General features: G+C 42.8%; 1 protein-coding gene across 1 annotated transcript in view; it reads left to right on the top strand.

The window, feature by feature from the left end:
- prex1 (phosphatidylinositol-3,4,5-trisphosphate-dependent Rac exchange factor 1) overlaps positions 1-20,408 on the top strand; it is a 111,757-nt gene that overhangs the window by 65,621 nt on the left and 25,728 nt on the right. Inside the window, exons 12-23 of the mRNA XM_083770139.1 lie at positions 245-348; positions 844-893; positions 3,520-3,595; positions 4,262-4,334; positions 8,901-9,046; positions 9,867-9,959; positions 14,637-14,785; positions 15,110-15,195; positions 16,662-16,810; positions 18,871-19,021; positions 19,672-19,847; positions 20,189-20,350. Of these exons, the coding sequence (XP_083626265.1) occupies positions 245-348; positions 844-893; positions 3,520-3,595; positions 4,262-4,334; positions 8,901-9,046; positions 9,867-9,959; positions 14,637-14,785; positions 15,110-15,195; positions 16,662-16,810; positions 18,871-19,021; positions 19,672-19,847; positions 20,189-20,350 (1,415 nt within the window). The remainder of the gene's footprint in view (positions 1-244; positions 349-843; positions 894-3,519; positions 3,596-4,261; positions 4,335-8,900; positions 9,047-9,866; positions 9,960-14,636; positions 14,786-15,109; positions 15,196-16,661; positions 16,811-18,870; positions 19,022-19,671; positions 19,848-20,188; positions 20,351-20,408) is intronic.

The raw sequence follows: 20,408 nt of genomic DNA, 5'->3' as shown, positions 1-20,408 counted from the left end.
AAACAGCTAGTGAGAAATTCCCCTTTAACTCTGGCCTCGAAAGACAAAATAAGCCACTCGTTTTTAGTCTGTGCGTGGATATAAATGCATGTATAACGCAGAGTTTAGTATTTTAAATTAATGTTTTATTATCATTACAATAGTGTTTTGTCAATTAACCAGAGAATCGGTGGTATAATGAAATGTCTGACCTAGGCTCTGTCCCACTCTGTGCTGACATGTGTGTCTTGTTGTGGTGTTTCAGTGTCGGACAAGCACCAGTTCAAGAACGAGCAGGTTCTGTACCGCTTCCGCTACGATGACGGCACCTACAAGGCCCGCAGTGAGATGGAGGACATCATGTCAAAGGTCAGCCCCCTGTCACTACCAGTGTTGTTTTTGGCGGCAAATTTAGATTTTAGTTATAGTCATAGTCTCTTGAATAGTTTTCATTTAGTTTCAGTCACATTAATAGTCACCTGGAATGTTTTACTGTTAGTCTAGTTTTAGTCGACTAAATCTACAGTTGATTTAGTCGAACAAAATGTATTTTGGCGGGCCTTGATGCCGTCAAAAAGATTGTCAATTTTCAGCATGCAACTAATTGTAAAATTACTTATACTGGATCTCTTGTCAACTAGTCCCATCCTAACATTTTAGTCTTTATTTGTTGACGAAATTGTCAGTATTATTTAGGTTTTCGTCAGTGGAAAAAGGTTGTTGACGAACATTTTTCGTCTTCGTTTTTGTCGACGAAATCAACACTGGCCTCAGGTCAAGTAAAAGTGCTTCTACTTGTTCCACGGCTTATAAATGATGCCTTAGGCTTTACATTGTGTGGTTCATCGTTGTGTTCTCTCATAGGGGGTTCGAATCTACTGCCGCCTGCACAGCCTGCACGCTCCCATCATCAAGTATGTTCCCACAGCCGTACTCCCTTTTCTCTTTATCCTTCCTGTTATGTAGTGCCACATACAGTGTACTACGCCATTTTACTTCATACAATATCTTGCATCACATTTATTCTTTTTTTTTTTTTTTTAGTTTTGCCTTTAAAGACATGCCCAAATTAAACACTATTCATTGACTTGGCTTGCATATCTGCTATTTCTTCAGAATGTACGCCCCCAGAATATGATCTCTCATAATGGTTCCAAATAAGGACATATCTGCCGCATAATTGCCGTTACCGATGTCGTCAATAATAGCAGTTAATAAATAATGATGGGTTGGGCTCTGCTGGTGACTCACATTGTGTGCTCCATCAGAACACAGTAGTAGTAGAGTGTTCATTTAACGCACCGCTGACCCTGTTTTTGGTTGACTAGGGTTCATGCTGCGCACTCTGATAATGAACAGTGAACTGTGGGAGCCTTCTCCTGTCTTTGTTCAAAGTTTGTTTGTTGAACAAGTCTAAAGTCATCTTAAAAGGACAGCATTTTTGTATAGTTAAAATGTGTCGATGTAGATCAGATAGTTGAACTATTAAAAAAAAAAAGATCAAAATAGTAAAAGGCAAAGACGTTTAGGGATAAGGGGTTTAGCATGGACGGAAATAGAGCCCCTAGAACTATATCTTGTGCCACCCCTTAACTCTTATACCTAAACCTATTTGCCATTTTTTACTATTTAAAAAAACCTTTTAACCCCTAACCCTAACCCAAATAGCTGATATACAAGCCCACAAAATGTAGATGTAGATCGGCTAGTTGAACTATTTTAAAATTATTTTCAAAATAGTAAAAAATGGCAAATAAGTTTAGGGATAAGGGTGGTGCAAGATGGAGCACCTAGTCTCCCCTTCTTTTTTTCTCTCTACACCAAATCTTTTCACCGGGAAAACATCAGAAATACGGACTGTGACGCGTTGAGCTTGTAGATCAGCTATTTTCACAGACTGTTAGAATAGGGACACTTGGGTTTATGTGGTTAATGACATCCCTTAATCAAGTCCAGATGTTGGCATCCAGATGTACCGCATGTGATTTGTACCGCATGCAAGACATAAAGAACATGCTGCAGTCAAACTGACAGCTGCAATGTGTAAGGTGTACACACACATTTAAAGGAATGTGTAAGGTGTACACACACATTGAAAGGAATGTGTAAGGTGTACACACACATTTAAAAGGATAACTTATTTTATTTTTAAGTAAAAGATGGGTGTTATTCATTATTATTATTATTATTATTATTATTATTATTATTATTAATTTTTTCATTTGCTGCTTTCTTTCTTGCACTTTTACCTTCTCTAATAACCTAAAACATGAAACTTGGTTGGATTAATAACCAGTAACCACTCATTTTAAGTGAAGTCACCACATCTGTGGCACTTATGTTATGACCTCTCTTAGATCAATGAACTCTCAGTTATGTCGGTCCTTGAAGTTAAAACGTTTGAGAACCTCTGTCTTGCCTGACCTATATCAGGCACGTCCATTATGACTAGCGCATCAAAAATGTGTACGGATGATTGTGTACCAAAATTTGACTTTTTTGATTATTTGAATTAATACAGAAAGACAATGGGTACGGTACTTGGCTTTCTCAGTTAAAGTATTGGGCAAGTGGAATTCAATAGTATACCCATAAACATCAGAAATACTGGAACTGTTGCAGTGTTCAAAGCCAGCCTCAGAATCTGGCTAACGTCAGCACAAATGTTGCACCACCAATCATTGCCCTGTTTTTTTTATTGTATTTGTGACACTGATTGAATTTATCTCACACTGATGGGTCCCTGAAGCTTTTAATTTCGTGCCTGGCAGAGACTCTTGACAGCGCAATTGCTTTTCTTAAAACATAAAATCAGCGACTCCTTTCTGGCACTTTGACATTAGAAACCTTTCTTATAGATGAATTCATGCATAACTTACTCTCATTCAATTTATTTGTTCTCTTTCTGGCTTGGTGCTCAGTAGACCAGGTAGGTCTACTCTACAGCTTTCATGGGTTTTAAAAGATTGAAGCCTTTTGTCTTTTGCTATTTGTCTGTTATCGTTTTCGACTTGCCAGTGTACTGTAGCACATTATGTTTGTTACTCAGAAGTCCGTTGTTTTCAGAGGCTGCGTGCCACTCGTTACGTGTCACACAAACCAACCACACTTCCTCTCAAGCATTTCCTGTTTCACGTCTCTACTTCCCTTGAAAGCAGAGCAGTCTGTTCTGCATGTTCAGGCAATCTCACAAAAACCTAATGAATCATGAATTAACGTGACAGGCTGGCGAAATCCTTGATGTTAAACTTGAAATTGCAACATTTATCTGGAAACATTTTTGCTCTTGAATCACGTGCACTCTTTATGTCACCCAGGGAATACAGAATGTAGTAGCATGCCTCAAAGCGCACCGAGGTCTCGTTCTGTTGCAGGCCATGTTCCACCTCACTCTAATAGGTGCTGTTAACCACAAGTGTAAAGTGACACATGCATGTTTTGCGTGCAGAGATGCTGACCTTGAGTTTTTTATTTTTTGCACATCCTGTGCAGAGCCGAAACCTCAACATGTTTCCGATCGTTTTTTGTTTCTCTTCTCAGGGACAGAGACCATCATTTGAAAACCTTTAAGTCTGTGGTTCCTGCGAGCAAACTGGTGGATTGGATTCTTTCCCAGGTCAAATACACCATCCCCTTTCATTGCTTTTCAACTTCACTCAAACACACAATGGAACAGTTACGCAGCCATTCTTCACTACTTGAAGTGTGCTCCATGTGCGTGAAATGCACATGGAGCACCCTTCAAGTGGTGAAGAATAGCTGCACTCTCATTTCTACACCTTCCAGCACCATTTCAGCTGTCAAGCCTTTGACTGCAGTAAAGTTTCTTTATGACAAAAAAAAGGAAAAAGACAGAGGCACTCTTGTGAAATATTTCAAAAGCCTTTATGGAGTTGGCTAATGCATGGCAAGAAAGTTTTAAAATGCACCACAGCCTTCACTCTGATCGCTGTATGGTATTTTTTTCCTTTTCTGTCATTCAACTTCCATATCACCCATACTGTATACCATAGAGCATCTTGTTTGTAATTGTATTAATCTGCCAAGAAGATGCTATCCTTTCTCTGTTTTGTCTTCTACAAGGTGATGTTTCTTTATTGACTGTGTGTGTGTGTGTGTGTGTGTGTGTGTGTGTGTGTGTGTGTGTGTGTGTGTGTGTGTGTGTGTGTGTGTGTGTGTGTGTGTGTGTGTGTGTGTGTGTGTGTGTGTGTGTGTGTGTGTGTGTGTGTGTGTGTGTGTGTGAATGTGATTGACTGACTGTGTGCGTCATTTGGTTTCCCAGGGAGATTGTTCCACGCGCGAGGATGCTGTAATACTGGGGGTGGGGCTCTGCAACAATGGCTTCATGCACCATGGTCAGTTACTTACACACACACACACACACACACGTAATGAAACTCTTCATTACATATAATGAGATATCTGTTATTAATCATAACTATGACATTTCAATAATATGAGGAATAGGGCAGAGGGCCATAATGTCTAGAAATATAGCAAAAAAAAGAAGTGCATCATATAATGAGGCACTGATGAATGATGATGAGATGCTATTTTATTATAGGTGTGCAAAGTATATTAAAAAGCGGTGCAACTATACTGTAATTGTTTTAGGTACTGTACTGAACCCCTGTACTACAACAACAGTGCAAACCCCGTCCGTGCTGAAATGGCCTGAGGGTTACATTTCATCCTTCAGGATGAGCATGAATGGCTCAGCAAGTTTCATGGCAACATGCCCCTTTTTGCATCCATCGATATAAAAACTCCAAACGGCAGGATATTGTGTTGAAGCTCCTTTAGTTGATGAAATGTAGGGTTATAATCAAACATTTGAACGCACTCTACCGCTTGTGATATATACCTTTCCTTGAACATGATAACATGTTCTAAATATCCATGCTTGTGCACAGCTCTCCTCATTAACATAAAGTACCATACAGTATGGGTTCCCCAATTAATTTTCCTCAAGGGCCATATTTTTACTAGCGTACCAGGCTGGGGGCCTTGTCTGCATGCGCGAGGTCGAGGTCTTGCCCTGAAAATTCATTTTCAGGGCAAGACCCCATTTGAAAAGGATGCCCAGTTTGACATGCATAGGCTACTGACCCCCATTTAATGCCATTTATATCTAAGACCCTCTGTGGGCCGCAAATGGCCCGCGGGCCGCCTATTGGGGAACCCTGAGTATGGTAACCATCCTTTTTGTTCAGAAACACACACACTGGTGTGTAGAGATGCAGAGATGCCCACGACTCTCGGAGCTCGAGCCCGAGTCGAGTCTGGAGTCTTTGGGGGGCGAGGTCGAGTCCCATTTGTGGCAACTTGAGTGCGACTCGAGTACGAGTCTTTAACTTGAGTCGCCATCTCTGATCCTGAGCTGAGCCCTGCTCAAAAACCGGGTTGTCCAGTGCAATGACTCCAAATACTGATGAAAACAACGATAGTGGACAAAGTGAGACGAGTTCAACTAGGCAAATGCTACTGCCAGTAACCAAATGATGTTATTATCTGACACTGGTGTGGAAGACAGGTATTAGGAAGCAGCAGTGATGGACAATACGGCAGGCAGGCACACGTGTACACAAAGCAATAATCAACTGAACTGATGACGTCACTGCCAGAGCACTCTGAAAACGGCACAGATTCTGTATTACTAAACTCACCCAAAATGTCTGAAGGTGTGATAATGGAGCAACCCGAAACAGTTATAAATTCACACTCCAGACTTCACAGTGTATTTCTGTGCCCTATGTTTGACATTTGAGGTTGTCGAGATCAAAAGGAGTCTGTGTCATAGCGGTACAAGCTCCTTCTGCCCTGGGACCAGTAGCCACTGAGAACATTTGGCATGTTGAACATAAACAGAATTAGCAGTGTTCCCTGACATGTGCTGTTTGCTCTAGCTACAAGACCATCTGGGAGTGGTGCTCAACCATGACCACAGGTACCCTTTTGACAAAGAGGCCTGGAGAGAGTGGAGTCACAGTGCTCCAAGAAGATACTTTAAAACCACAGACACCGCATTGGTTTAGTGTCAATACAAATATTTAGAAATATTGTGGTTGATGCTGAAATTTACGTGAACTTTATCGTGCGCCAAGACAAACCGTAGCGATTCACAAGAATAGAAGGTGCAAGCGTGTGGTGAAAATTGCAATCTACAATCTCACAGTGAGTTAACCACTTAAATCCTATTGGTTGACCCCAGTTTCCCAGGGCTCTATACTAGGTCAGCTTCTTGTCTTGCTCTGTCTAGTCTACACCAATTCTCTTTATAAAATGTTACTGATTACTACAGAGCTGGATAGATGAGGAGATCCCTGTTCCTGAACAAACATACAGTATACATTACCAACAATTACTTCTGGAATATAGAGCTATTTAAAACAAAACAAAATCTAAAAAAGAAGGTATTTTTTTGTTGTTAGTTTCAGTTGACTATAATAACCCTGCTGGGTGTAGCATGCCTTTAAGATGAATTAGGAAGCTGTGGTCTCGTGTTTCATACAGTAGTGTTATTTTATGGATGAGTGTTTCGCCTCTGGGACACACGGGCAGCTGCTGCTGGCTGCTTGCTACTGTATGGTCACTTCCTCATCTGTGTGCTTATTGTTTACTGTCGTCTTAACGCACGGAAGTGCACCACCTTGTGGCCATGATCTCCTTGTAGCTGGTGCCCTCTGTTGGCCCCTCCGATTCAAAATGTGTTCCGGGTTGCATTTTTGCAAGGTCGTGCATGAATGCATCCTCGCTCCCCAATGTATACTAGATATTTTGTGTAGAGCAAAATTGGAGAGATAATCTCTCCATTCAGCACTGTAATGCTGTTCCTTAGTCTTTTCTGTCTCTTACACTTTGTTCTTTGGCTTTATTTAGGCATTTCAAAGGAAGGCAACAATATGTAATATGTAACTTTCACAATATACCATTAACAGTAAAACCAACATTTATTTGAGTTGTCATCTTGTTTTCTCTGTGCCGTTGGGCCCCAGATCACAGCAATCATGTACATGACTCTAGTAGACGTCAAACCATTCTTATGTAATATTCAATGGGAAGCTGTCCCAATAAGCATGTGCACTGTCACAATAAGCACGTGCACTGTTTTCTAGGTCACTTGGATCCACTTTAAAGCCCCGTTTTGTGATACATGGACTATGCTGATAAACAATGGGAATTACGCTGTTGTGGCTTGAAAACAAGCCACCTCTCCCCCTCCCCTTCACACGTACTGTACCCAGTAAAACAAGCCACCTCTCCCCTTCACACGTACTGTACCCAGTAAAACAAGCCACCTCTCCCCTTCACACGTACTGTACCCAGTCGCTGGATCGTGGTTACAATATTAACGTTTCAGGTGACTTAACATAATTAAAACATTGCGGCTAACATTAGCCTAGCCAATTTTACTTCCGGTTGAGTCGTGAAATTATTCTCCTTCAAAATAAAAGCTGGCTCTGGACTCTGGTAACAGTTGGCAACTGGAGATCAGGGGGCGAAATCTGAGAGTCAATGAGTTACTCCAAGTTGGAGCTGAACGGAGCCACACAGTGGTGTGTGCTGTGCAGCAGGCCTCCTCATGGAGCCACGCGGTGGTGGGTGTGCGCTGTGCAGCAGGCCTCCTCATGGAGCCATGCGGTGGTGGGTGTGCGCTGTGCAGCAGGCCTCCTCATGGAGCCACACGGTGGTGGGTGTGCACTGTGCAGCAGGCCTCCTCATGGAGCCACGCGGTGGTGGGTGTGCACTGTGCAGCAGGCCTCATGGAGCCACGCGGTGGTGGGTGTGCGCTGTGCAGCAGGCCTCCTCATGGAGCCACGCGGTGGTGGGTGTGCGCTGTGCAGCAGGCCTCATGGAGCCACGTGGTGGTGGGTGTGCGCTGTGCAGCAGGCCTCCTCATGGAGCCACGCGGTGGTGGGTGTGCGCTGTGCAGCAGGCCTCATGGAGCCACACGGTGCATCCTCATGGCAGTGATGTACATGTTTGAATATTATTTCAGTGAGACACACATCAGTCTGTGTGCTGCATGCTTACCGTGAGTTACAGTGAGTTTTTGAAGGCTACCTCCTGTAGTTGAATAGGCACTATTAAGTTCGCAAATGGCGAAAAGGTGTGCAAACGTAGAAAGTTAAGAATAATGTTCGATATTATGACAACCTTACAGGCCTTCAAACCCAAATGTTATAACATCCCTGAGTTTCACTTTTGAAATTGGTAATCTTAATTTTTATATATAATATGTACTCTAGTGGGCTAAGTATCGGCCAGACAGACATATCGGTCAGGCTCTAGGCTAATGCAAAGACATGGGGGCACGCTGGGTGTGAGAGTGGGGGGCTCGGAACAACAACATCCACGATGATCGCCTCACACATTGATTCACACAAGACAGATTGTTCCTCAGAGTCTCCGTAGAGAGCCTATAGCGTGTCCTGGCATGTGATGGCAACAACAACCCACACATGTTATGGGCCCAGATGTTCCTGCCGGCTGATGAGGCTAATTAACCATCATCTTGTTTGTGTGCAGACACGCTGATGGGTCTGTTTGTACACCTCTACTACGTGCACAGTAAACAATATGTTCTATATATAAAATAGCATTGTGTTCCTACTGTATGTGGTATCCCATGCCCAAAATAGCAGATTTACAAGCACGCTGATGCGTTGCAAGCTTGTTGATCTGACATTTCTAACCGAGTAGGATCGAGTATAAAGCAGTCTTTTTGGGCTCACAAGCTCATAGCGTGCCACCGAGTGGCGTGCTACGAGCTTGTAGGTCTGCTATTTGTTTTTAATTGTGAAAATATTTATTTCAGAAAACTGGAGTATTTAGAAGATTTCTTTTTAAATTTTGAGGTCAGGCCTAAATGGGTTAAGCCCCTCGTATTGATATTTGGTCTCCCCCTCACCCCCCTTCAGTTCTAGAGAAGAGTGAGTTCAAGGACGAGTCTCAGTTCTTCCGGTTCTACGCTGACGAGGAGACGGAGGGAACCGGCGCTAAGAGCAAACAGCACCAACGCACCGACTTCAAGCTGATAGAGAACATCCTGGCGAAATCTGTAGTGGTAAGTAGGATGGATAGTAACTAAGCACATTTACTTGAGTACCTTTAAGTACAAAAGTAGATGTATAAAGTATTTTTTGTAAATAGAAATCTTGGAACCAATATATAATGCAAATATATATATTACCAGTAAGACGACCTAAAGGGGCGAGGTCGCGCTGAAACAACTGAGCTTCTTAATACGGCACAGTTGAGAAGCAGGAGTTAAACTATTAATCTGGTGTCAGTGAGGTCAGATGTACAGTTGCTGGCCCGGCTCTATATATGCAGATCTAGTATGTCAAACCATTTATGGCTAACCAGAGTTTCGATGAGGTCAATGTTGTGATCTTCATATATGGAGATCCAGGTGATGATAGTCAACTCCACATATGGAGATCCATGTGTTGTACCAACTTGGTTAATTTGCATTACATATATGCCCATATATGGAGATCCCTGATGATGTCATGAGGCGTGACCATATATGGATGTAGTAAATGCGACCTGTGGTCACAATGAATTAACCACTTAAGCCCTATTTCAAAATAATATAGTGATAATAGCCAAGCTACAAGCTATGAGATTGTAGATCGGCTATTTTCGCTATTTTTGAGAAATCCTGAAAACTTACCAGTTACCACTGGTGGTAACTGGTAAGTAGGGCTGCAACGGTTATTCAGACAAATCAATTAAATCAATTATTAAAACAATCGATAATTTTATAAAATAATAGATGCGAATTGTGAAAATTGTGAATGAGTCCCACTATGTGTGTGTGACTGTGTGTGTGTGTGTGTGTGTGTGTGTGTGTGTGCGTGCGTGTGTGTGCGTGTGTGTAGATTCATCCTGAGGAGGAAGACTACGGCTTTGAGATCGAGGAGAAAAACAAGGCCATCATGGTGAAATCTGTCACCAGGGGCTCACATGCTGAGGTACAGTATGGTCAATATGGACACGCACGCACACACACACACACACACACACACACACACACACACACACACACACACACAGCGCGAGACATGCACGCACACAGACATTGACATTCTGTCCAATCCATTATTCCCAGTAGGTGAGGACTGTCACTCCTGTTCTCAACAGCTTAGAGGGCCATTAGACATGCTGACTCACATCACTCTGAGTTCACACACACACACACACACACACACACACACACACACACACACACACACACACACACACACACACACAACGTGTGAATGGAAATGTTTCCTCATAACCATCCCTATTCTGGTGTGAACATTGGCTGAAAATAGCACATCTACCACCAACTCAGTTGTGAGCTTGTAGCTGTTCAGAGGGGGGGAAGTGCAAAGCCAAGTCAAGTTGACTATATACTCAAGCCATAGACTGTAAAAAATATGGCTGGCCCAGACAACGAGGCAGGACTTCCCCCCTTCTTCTCCGTTGGTTTTTATTTTGACTCGAGTGGGAGGGGAATCCCGATCATAGACTGTAACGGTAGCCACGCCCCTCAGAACATACGCGACTTTATGGTCATTTTTTTAATTAATGGGACCATAATTTTCCAAAAAGAATATTATGACATTAGAAATTAGACTTTAAACTAGTGACTGGAAGAAGAAAGTATTCATGACCATGTTTATTAAGGTAATACAGTCTACCTTGAGTAGAAGTCTGCTGCAGGCCTCTTGTGTGTTTTTTAAACTTGCTGTATTTTTAAACTTGCTTTATTGTTTTGTATTTTTCTGTTTTGTTAGGCGACCTTGGGTGACCTGAAAGGCGCCATATAAATAAAATGTATTATTATTATTATTATAGGTGAAGTTGGGCCCAAATGCATGGACTTCTATGGGGCTATGGGTTTTTCTGGGTCCAATGACAGCGCCACAACAGGCCATTATATGAACTTTCAGGAAATCCCGATTTCCTCAGTGGCTTCACAAAATATCTGTCTGACTGCCCCCCTGACTCAAGCTCAAGGAATAGAGATTAACCTATGATGTCAGGACATACTTTTTATTTGTGTTTTTCCTATTCACTTGGTCATTAAGGTCCACAGAATGATATTATGGCCATTTTTCATTTTAGACATGAAATAGTATGATGAAATTTGGAAAATGTTTCCTAATATTGGTTAAGCAGCATGTCAAACTAGTGGGTCAAAGAAAAACTGATTCATACCTCCTGTTATTAAATTATTAGTATTACACTGGAATCTGTGACCCCTTTAAGGGCCTTTGACCTTCGCTTTCCCTCTTAAAAAAAGGCATTTCACAATGGGGGGACGGGACGGGGGGGGGGGGCAGACTATTTGGAGGCCCTTGGCAATGCCAGGGCTTCCTTGGAAAAGAAAAGATTGGGGAAGCCCTGGGTTCACAATTCAACCCCGCTGGCTCCTCTCTCATACGGTCTTGTCTTGTTCTTTATGGTTTATTTTATTTTACTTTCCATATCTTTTAAACTATCTGTATTCTTTCCTATCCATCTGGAACTAATCTGCAGTACTGTAGTTTTAACTGTAATTCTTCCACTTGTTGTAATGATTTATTTCTGCCCCCTCCAGCATTCCAGCACAGTAGCCCCCCATTCTCTTGCATACACGCACGCACGCACGCACGCACGCACGCACGTACACACGCACACACATTACTTGTGTATTGAGTATTTCTCAATACTTCATACTTTCACCCGACTACATCTCAGAGGCAAAGTTGCAAAGCGCTCTGAGCCTAAAGATTTTGAAACATTTGATTATTTTTACTTTGGTACTGTAAGTATTTTGATGCTGAATACAACACATTAACTTTTTTTTTTTGATTGAAATATTTCTTAACAGTTTGCAGAATTACAGTACATTTCAAGCACAAACTCAATACAAAGACTGTTAACTGTGAGTGGACGACCCAATTAAGCATTACACTTGTTTACAACAGTGTCCACCATGTTCAATTCATCAAAACATTTAGAGACGCACACATAGACACTTCTATATAGTTAAAGAACAGAACAGGAATTCATCATAAAGGAAGCAAAAAGGGAAAAGAAACATATACAGTGAGGGGGAAAAAGGGGGGGCGGAGGGGATTCAGATTTTACAGGGGCCAGTTTCGAATTGCAGCCGTCTGTATGTGCCCTTTGAGGGAGGTTTTGAAGGAGTCAAGGGATTCGCATGTCTTAATGACTGTTGGTAGGGCGTTCCACATTTTGGTGGCATAGAAGCGAAAATAATTTAGTCCACAATACCACTTGTATTGTGGTATTGCTACTTTTATTAGTCCACAATAATTTAGTCCACAATACCACTTGTATTGTGGTATTGCTACTTTTACTTAAGTAATCTCCACCACAGACCCCGCTCCCTGTCCTTCCCAGAAGTATGATCACCATTTGGGGAACAACCCCTGTGTGCCAACTCAGTGAATGTGCCTCATTCCCTCGGGGGCCATGACAACAGGACAGAGACAGCCAGAGAGAGGAATAGCAAGTCTTCTGTCACTAGCTACTAGATTCTGAAAGTTTGTCATGTCAAGGAAACCCCAAATTGATATACGTGTATTCCCCCCCCCCCCCCTACTATTTTTGAATAGCTGTATAATAGATGTATAAAATAGGATATAACTAACAGTATATGTTTCTACATCAAACACAACAGACATTGAGGGTCGCGTGTCATTTATTTTTTGGGGTCCATTCTAGGACCCCTCCTATTTAATCTATATATGCTTCCCCTAGGACAAATAATAAAGTAAATTACCATAATTATGCAGATGACACGCACATTTACATATCAGTTGTCATTGTATTGAGGAAATCAATGACTGGATGGGGCACATTTTTCTTCAATTAAATAAAGATAAAACTGAAATCATTGTTTTTGGACCACAGAATCAGAGACAGAGTGTAATCTCTCACCTTGAGTCTCTTATACCCAAGAGTCAGGTGATAGATCTTGTTGTTGTCCTAGACTCAGATTTAAATTTTAACAGTCATATCAAAACTGTAATTTCATCTGCCTATTATCGCCTTAAAAATATTGCAAGAGTCAGGGGAATTATGTCCCAGCAAGACCTAGAAACACTTATACATGCTTTTGTTTCCAGTAGACTGGATTACTGTAATGGTCTGTATACTGTACAGGACTTTCAAAAAAAGTTCTTTGTCAACTCCAACTGATTCAGAATTCTGCTGATATGTGTATGACCATATTAAACCAGTCCTAAAATCCTTATTGGCTGCCAGTATCACAGAGAATTGATTTTAAAATTGTGTTACTTGTCTATAAATCTGTTTGTGGCTCTGGGCCCAGCTACTGTACATCTCAGACATTCTGAAGCCATATGAACCATCTAGAACCATTGCGTCATCTGGGGCTGGCCTACTAATTGTTCACCCCATAGTTGGAACAAAACATGGGGAAGCAGCATTTCACTATTATGCACCACAAACCTGGAGTAATATTCCAGGTTATTAGGAAATCCCTAGCCTCGGGACCAGGCTTTCACTTTGTTGGTGCAAAAATTGAAAGCCTGGAGGAACGCATTGGCCGCTCTGGTCTAAAAGTGGGAGTCAACCCTTCCGGGTGGGCGTCGCTCCAAATGATGTGACGTAGCGCTGCACTAGGGGGGAGAGGAGGGGCCGGGGGTGACGGACAGATCGATGAGATCCAATCAGGGTGCGCGTTTTACTGAGCCGCGACCCTCCCATCTAGGCCAGAAATGTCTAGCGTTAGCTCAGGCTAGGAAATCCCCAACCATAGCTGTTTTTAAGTCTAATTTAAAAACTTATTTATTTAACATTGCCTATCCTAATGATGTTTAATAACGGCTAGGTCTTGCCTGGACTTTTAATCAAAGGTGGGAGTATTTGTTCTAATTTATATGCTCCTTTATCATACAATATTTAATTGTCTTTGTTCATTTTTGAAGTGCACTGTTGCACTCTGTATTTGTTTTTATTCTGTAAAGCACTTTGAATTGCCTTGTGTATGAAAGGTGCTATATAATATAGGTCAAATGTCCGCCAAATGTAACGGAAATTAAACATCAAAACATTAAACGCCAGCTCACCAATCACCGGCAACAGGCATTCTGATTGGCCAGTATTCTTGATGCATGATGATGTACGATGATGAGAGCGCCCCTCACTTCACACGTGTGTGATTTTTTTTTAAACATGCATGTAGAAGTTATATCAGCCAGTGCATGTGTGACTACTGACTATACCCAACCATTTTTTACATGCACGTACATACAGTATTCTCTTATGGGTTCTTTACAAATGGACCCCCATGAAAAGGTTTGACTACTACTGTATACAATTGCACCCCATAACGGTTGCAGCCCTATTTTCCTTTTAATTTCATTTTGTTGTGGTGACGCGTCGACAAGCAACAGCTTGGGAGTGTCAGTCCAGGACAGGTCTCTGCCTGGAAAGAGAACCTTCTGATGTGCGTGTGCGTGTGTGTGTGTGTGTGTGTGTGTGTGTGTGTGTGTGTGTGTGTGTGTGTGTGTGTGTGTGTGTGTGTGTGTGTGTGTGTGTGTGTGTGTGTGTGTGTGTGTGTGTGTGTGTGTGTGTGTGTGTGTGTGTGTGTGTGTGTGTGTGTGTGTGTGCGTGTGCGTGTCCAGATGGCTGGTCTGCAGGTGGGCAGGAAGATCTTCACCATCAACGAGGACCTGCTGTTTCTCAGGCCTTTCGCCGAGGTGGAAACCATGATCAACCAATGCTTCTGCATCCGACGTTCTCTCCGTCTACTGGTGGCCACCAAGGGCAAAGAGTGAGACACTTCTCAATGTGACTTTTAGGATCTTTTGGGGGGGGGGGGGGCTTTCCCCTCACTTTGGTGTAAATGGGCTTCACATATTGCAGTATGATCTTTCGAAATTATGTTTTTTCTATGTGTAAAGCCCGGGATTTGAACCCTGGTCTCCCGCTTTGGAAGGGACAGTTAAGTGCCAAGCATGTTAGCCACTAGCCTAAGAGGTAATCCCTCCTTAGCTGGGGGGGATATTGGCTCTTTCGTCTTCAGGCAGAGGCCCGAGCCACTCTGCTACACATAAATGAGTGAAATGATATATTATATTCTGTTTTTGTAAACCAGGATCGTGAAGATCCCTGACAACCCAGATGGCCTGTCCTTCAGACTGTCTGGTGACAGCCCTCCTCACGTCCATGCAGTCAGGAAAGGTTGGTGTCACTTTGTCAACCACTTTGATTCCCACTAGATTGATTGATTGAATACTTTAATAGGCAGAAAAGTAAACACTTAGACCAAAAGGACATCACTGAAAAAGTCTAGTTTACATTCAGGTCCTGGGTATTCAATTCATAATAATCACATATCACAAAAATAACAACAAATTTAAAATCATTAAAAAAAAGAAAAACAATGTTGTGGATGGTGTTATGAAGAGGTTAGGGGTAGTCATTTGACTAAGGGAAAGGTGGATTTTCAGCCCTGTTTTAAAGAACCAGAGCCATATATATTTGGCATTATTTGACATGCACTTTTAACCTGGCGTCCCAATTTTGGGACGCCTAAGCTTAAAAAAAAAGTCAAATTCATAACTTGAGGGTGCTTGACGTGAAAAGGTTTGAGAACCGTGCACTGCACGAAGTGATCTGGAACAAATAGATGTTTGAAACGTCTGGTACGAACAGAAACCAAAGCACAAAGATGAGGAGAAAGTTGACGAATCAGACAGACCTGTTACACTGTAAAATCCTGAGTGTTAATTTGCCTCTGTGGGTGTACAAAGGGATCCACTTTGGTTCTGTGTGTGCACTCTGAGTTAAATGAACACTAACTCACTGAGGATTTGACGGTGTGCCGTCTGTTTCCCCTGCTGGGCTTTTAACTGCCACCTGTCAGCCACCTGGTCCGGGGTCAAAGATCAACCCTGTAGTACACCAAACGCCCTTTTCAACATGTGCACATTCACTCACTCTCTCGCTCTTGTGCGCACACAGACAATCAGTGTTATTATTTACACCACTTGGCTCTCTTCTGACAGTCTTCTGACCAGATGTTCATAGAAAGGCAATTCAATTGTGTATTCCCACTGAAACAAACACAGACAGACTACACACACGCACGCAGGCGTCGCACCCTTCCGTAAGCGAGGGGTGGAATGTGGCCTTGGTTTGAGGTCATGACCGCTCTGCTCTCTTTCACTTTCTCACACCGTCTGCCTCATGTTTCATGACTGGATGTCTACTTGTATATCAGGATTGTGTAAAGTCCGGGGTGGCCAAAATCCCGGGCTGGTCCTCGTTGGTGGGATTCTGGCCTCGCTCTGCGATGCGTTGTGAGCTTTTAGATCGGCTACGTTTGGCCAATGTTGTAAAGAATATGAATGCTGGCCCAGGCCGTAGCGTAACGGTCTGGGCACCGGACTGGTAATCCAGTCGCAGTGTGCCGCGGGTTCGACTCCCGGACCCGACACGGCCTTTACTGCATGTCATCCCCCCATCTCTCTCCCGTTTCCTGTCAGCCTACTGTCTGTCCCTTCAAAAATCAATAAAAGGCGTAAGCCGCAAAAAAAATATCTTAAAAAAAAAAAAAAAAAGAATATGAATGCTGGTGCTGGGGTTCAATAAAGTGACCGTTCACCCCTGCAGTTCCACTCTATATGTTGTGGTTGTTCATGCAGGTGGAGAGGCGGCGGCCGCTGGCCTTCAGCCAGGCCAGATCGTCCAGAAGATCAACGGAATCAACCTGAACCATAGCAGCTACCTGGAGGCTCTGGAGCACTTTACTGCACAACACACACACCAGTTACCACCACCGTGGGACCCTACGGTATGCACGCACACACACACGGGCGGGCCAAACCTATTGGCTGCAGATTATTATTATTCAGACTGAAACATATCATTCAACTGTGACATATGTCCGATGATGACGTTTGTAAAAAGCTATCATTTCTGTAAAGAAACCATTCATAATGGGGCAATTTAATAGCCATATCGATACGGTCGCAAGTTACCACAGTGGGTGCAGCCATGTTTGTTGTTTGACGTGATGGAGTTGAAACGGCTACTGATGGCCAATCAGTCGCTGTATCCGCCATAGACGGAGTCACCAGACCTGAATCGCCAGAACATTTTAATAGACGCTAGCCCCTCCTGTGCCCAGCTTTGTTTGTTAGTGTGAACACAAACATTGGCTGACCACCCCATAGCGATGATTTGATTGGCTGAGCAAAGTACATATTGAAGGTAAAAGTGAGGGCAGAAAAATAAGACGTCAAAAGTGATTGGCTGGATGATGATTTGATTGGCGGATTGTGACGATGTATGATGATGATGTATGATGACAAGAGCACACCTCACTTCACACGAGTGAGAGGTTCTTTTTACTGCAGATTAGACATTGCACATTACAGTCTACAGGATATGCCCAGTTCCTGGCAGAGCATTAGAGAGAACTCGCTAATGCTATGGACTCGCTAATGCTGATGCTGGGGGTTCCTGGGCCCCACTTTGAGAAGCAGTGCTTTAAAGTAAACCCATTCTTCTATTACAAGAATCCACTACAAGACCTTTACTGACTAATTACGTCAGGCAGCCAGCCAGTCCTGGCATGATTGAAGTTCATTGGTTATTGTGTGTGAACATTGTATGGATAGAGCAGCCATCTGGGACCCGGAAGGTTGCTGCTACAGTCCCAAGCTCCTCCTGGCTTCCTGGCCAGTGTTGGGCCGTAACATATTATTAAGTAATAATGTAATGTTATTACTTTCCCCAGTAATGAGTAGTGTAAGGCAGCGGTTCCTGTGAGGGTCTCCCTCAGTACCTCATTTTGAGAACCACTGTAATACTTATATTACAATTACTAATCCAATTAACTCTTTTTAAGTCTCTTTTTGTTTTTGTTGAGAGTGGCAATGTGTGCAGTTTGGCTGATTGGTTAATTATTGTTAAAATAAAGTGGGATTCCGTTCTAAGACGAGCTGGCTAAACATCACATTTTGGAAGGAGGACACAAGTATTATAACCTAACTAATTATTTTGATAGTGTCGGTGTCAGTACCATCTATTTGAGGATGTGTGTGTGTCAGTGGGTGTACCAACTATTTGAGGATGTGTGTGTGTCAGTGGGTGTACCAACTATTTGAGTGTGTCAGTGGGTGTACCAACTATTTGAGGGTGTGTGCGTGTGTCAGTGGGTGTACCAACTATTTGAGGGTGTGTTTGTGTGTGTGTGTCAGTGGGTGTACCAACTATTTGAGTGTGTTTGTGCGTGTGTCAGTGGGTGTACCAACTATTTGAGGGTGTGTGTGTGTGTGTGTGTGTGTCAGTGGGTGTACCAACTATTTGAGGGTGTGTTTGTGTGTGTGTGTCAGTGGGTGTACCAACTATTTGAGGGTGTGTGTGTGTGTGTGTGTGTCAGTGGGTGTACCAACTATTTGAGTGTGTTTGTGCGTGTGTCAGTGGGTGTACCAACTATTTGAGGGTGTGTGTGTGTGTGTGTGTGTCAGTGGGTGTACCAACTATTTGAGGGTGTGTGTGTGTGCATGCGCATCTCAGTTTCAGTACCATCTATTTGAGGATGTGTGTGTGTGTCTCAGTGTCAGTGGGTGAACCATCTATTTGAGGATGTGTGTCTCAGTGTCAGTGGGTGTACAAACTATTTGAGGGGGGGTGTGTGTGTGTGTGTGTGTGTGTCAGTGGGTGTACCAACTATTTGAGGGGGTGTGTGTGTGTGTGTGTGTGTGTCAGTTGGTGTACCAACTATTTGAGGGGGTGTGTGTGTGTTTGCGTGTGTCAGTGTCAGTACCATCTATTTGAGGATGTGTGTGTGTGTGTGTGTGTGTGTGTGTGTGTGTGTGTGTGTGTGTGTGTGTGTGTGTGTCTCAGTGTCAGTGGGTTTACCATCTATTTGAGGATGTGGAGGAACTACAGCAAGGAAGAGGAGGTGCAGATGAGGAGGAGGAGGAGAGTCCCTTTAGGCCCTACTCAATGGAGGATTACTCCACACATGAAGAGGACAACAGTCCCAATGGAACAGGTGACACACGCACACACCTCTTACACAAATGAATACATGGCATTCCTATTTTGGGGTCATGTCATTACAGGTAAAGGTTTTCAAAGGTTTTTGAAATCTTTTGAATAGGGTCCTTAAATAAGATAAAGTTTAGTATATGAACTATTCATCGAAACTTATTTGTGTTTATTTACTTTACTTTATTTGTTTATTTAGACTTGCATATTACATAAATGCAATGTAAATAAATACACCAGATTTAGCAAAAATGCTACTGTAATTCTCATCCGCAGTCCCCACATAAAAACATAAAACAAAACAAGCAAACAGTACCTTACATTAGGAAACAAAGCATTAAAAACATACGTACACAAGGAAAGTGGAAAGTGCATCTATATAATTTTGCAGCGTTTTTTTTAAGGGCGATATGGATTTATAGCTAAAGTAACCTGTGCATAAGGTGCAGTATTGCTTTCATAATACAGGATTCAAGTAGTATAGGAGTGCACTAGACTATTTTAATACTGTAGATTAGAACACCGGTCATCGGTTTATGCAAGGTCATGAGGATCACTTCAGGCATCTGCATTTCATGGACATAAAGAAGAAGTGCTTCCTGTATCTTCTTAATCCGGGAAATGCATTACAATTTCCATCCGTTCTTCTCACAGACAACCGGTTGAGCGAGTTGTCACTGTCGGAGGATCTGCCTGTGGTCAGCCTGGCTGTGGACAACGTTCACCTGGAACACGGTGTCGTCTACGAGTATGTCAGCACCGCCGGCATCAAGAGCCATGTCCTGGAGAAGATGGTGCAACCCAAAGGCTGCTTCAGTATCGCTGCAAAGGTCCCATTTTGACTTTATGTTTAGTCAGATTCTTGCTGCGTAAACACTCTGTAAACACTATTACTTGACCGGTTAACTTGGTTGACTCCTATTTTTCCCTCCACACCAAATCTCAGGTTATTTTATAAGAATTGAATTCAAATCTCTGACCTAAAATTCTGAATTGGCCCTACCTCTCTTCTTATTTTTGCCTTGAATGCGTCCTTTTCTTCCTAGTACGTTTGGGTACATCATGGTGGAATTCAGTTCGCCACTGAAGAATGGGAACTTTGACATAATTCATATCAACATTGGTAAGCTAGCAGTCGATGGATGTTTACCAGTTTTTCCTGGCTTCTCAGATCCTGGAGGCATTTGCTAGTGATGACAGCCATTTTGTCCAGAACTGCAGCCAGCTGATCTCTCAGAGCGACCGCGTGGTGTCCATGCCTCAGTACGAGTTCAGACAGATCTGTGACACCAAACTGGAGAGCGTCCGACGGCGCATCAGCAGCTATAAGCAGGTACTGTATTGCGTCGCTGACGAGTGGGAACCTTGTATGTCGAAAATGGTTACTTTTA

The sequence above is a fragment of the Protomyctophum parallelum genome (assembly GCF_964188405.1).
Source record: "Protomyctophum parallelum genome assembly, chromosome: 7".
Taxonomy (NCBI): domain Eukaryota; kingdom Metazoa; phylum Chordata; class Actinopteri; order Myctophiformes; family Myctophidae; genus Protomyctophum; species Protomyctophum parallelum.
The sequence above is the reverse complement of the archived record's forward strand: the minus strand, read 5'-3'. Positions and strand labels throughout refer to the sequence as shown.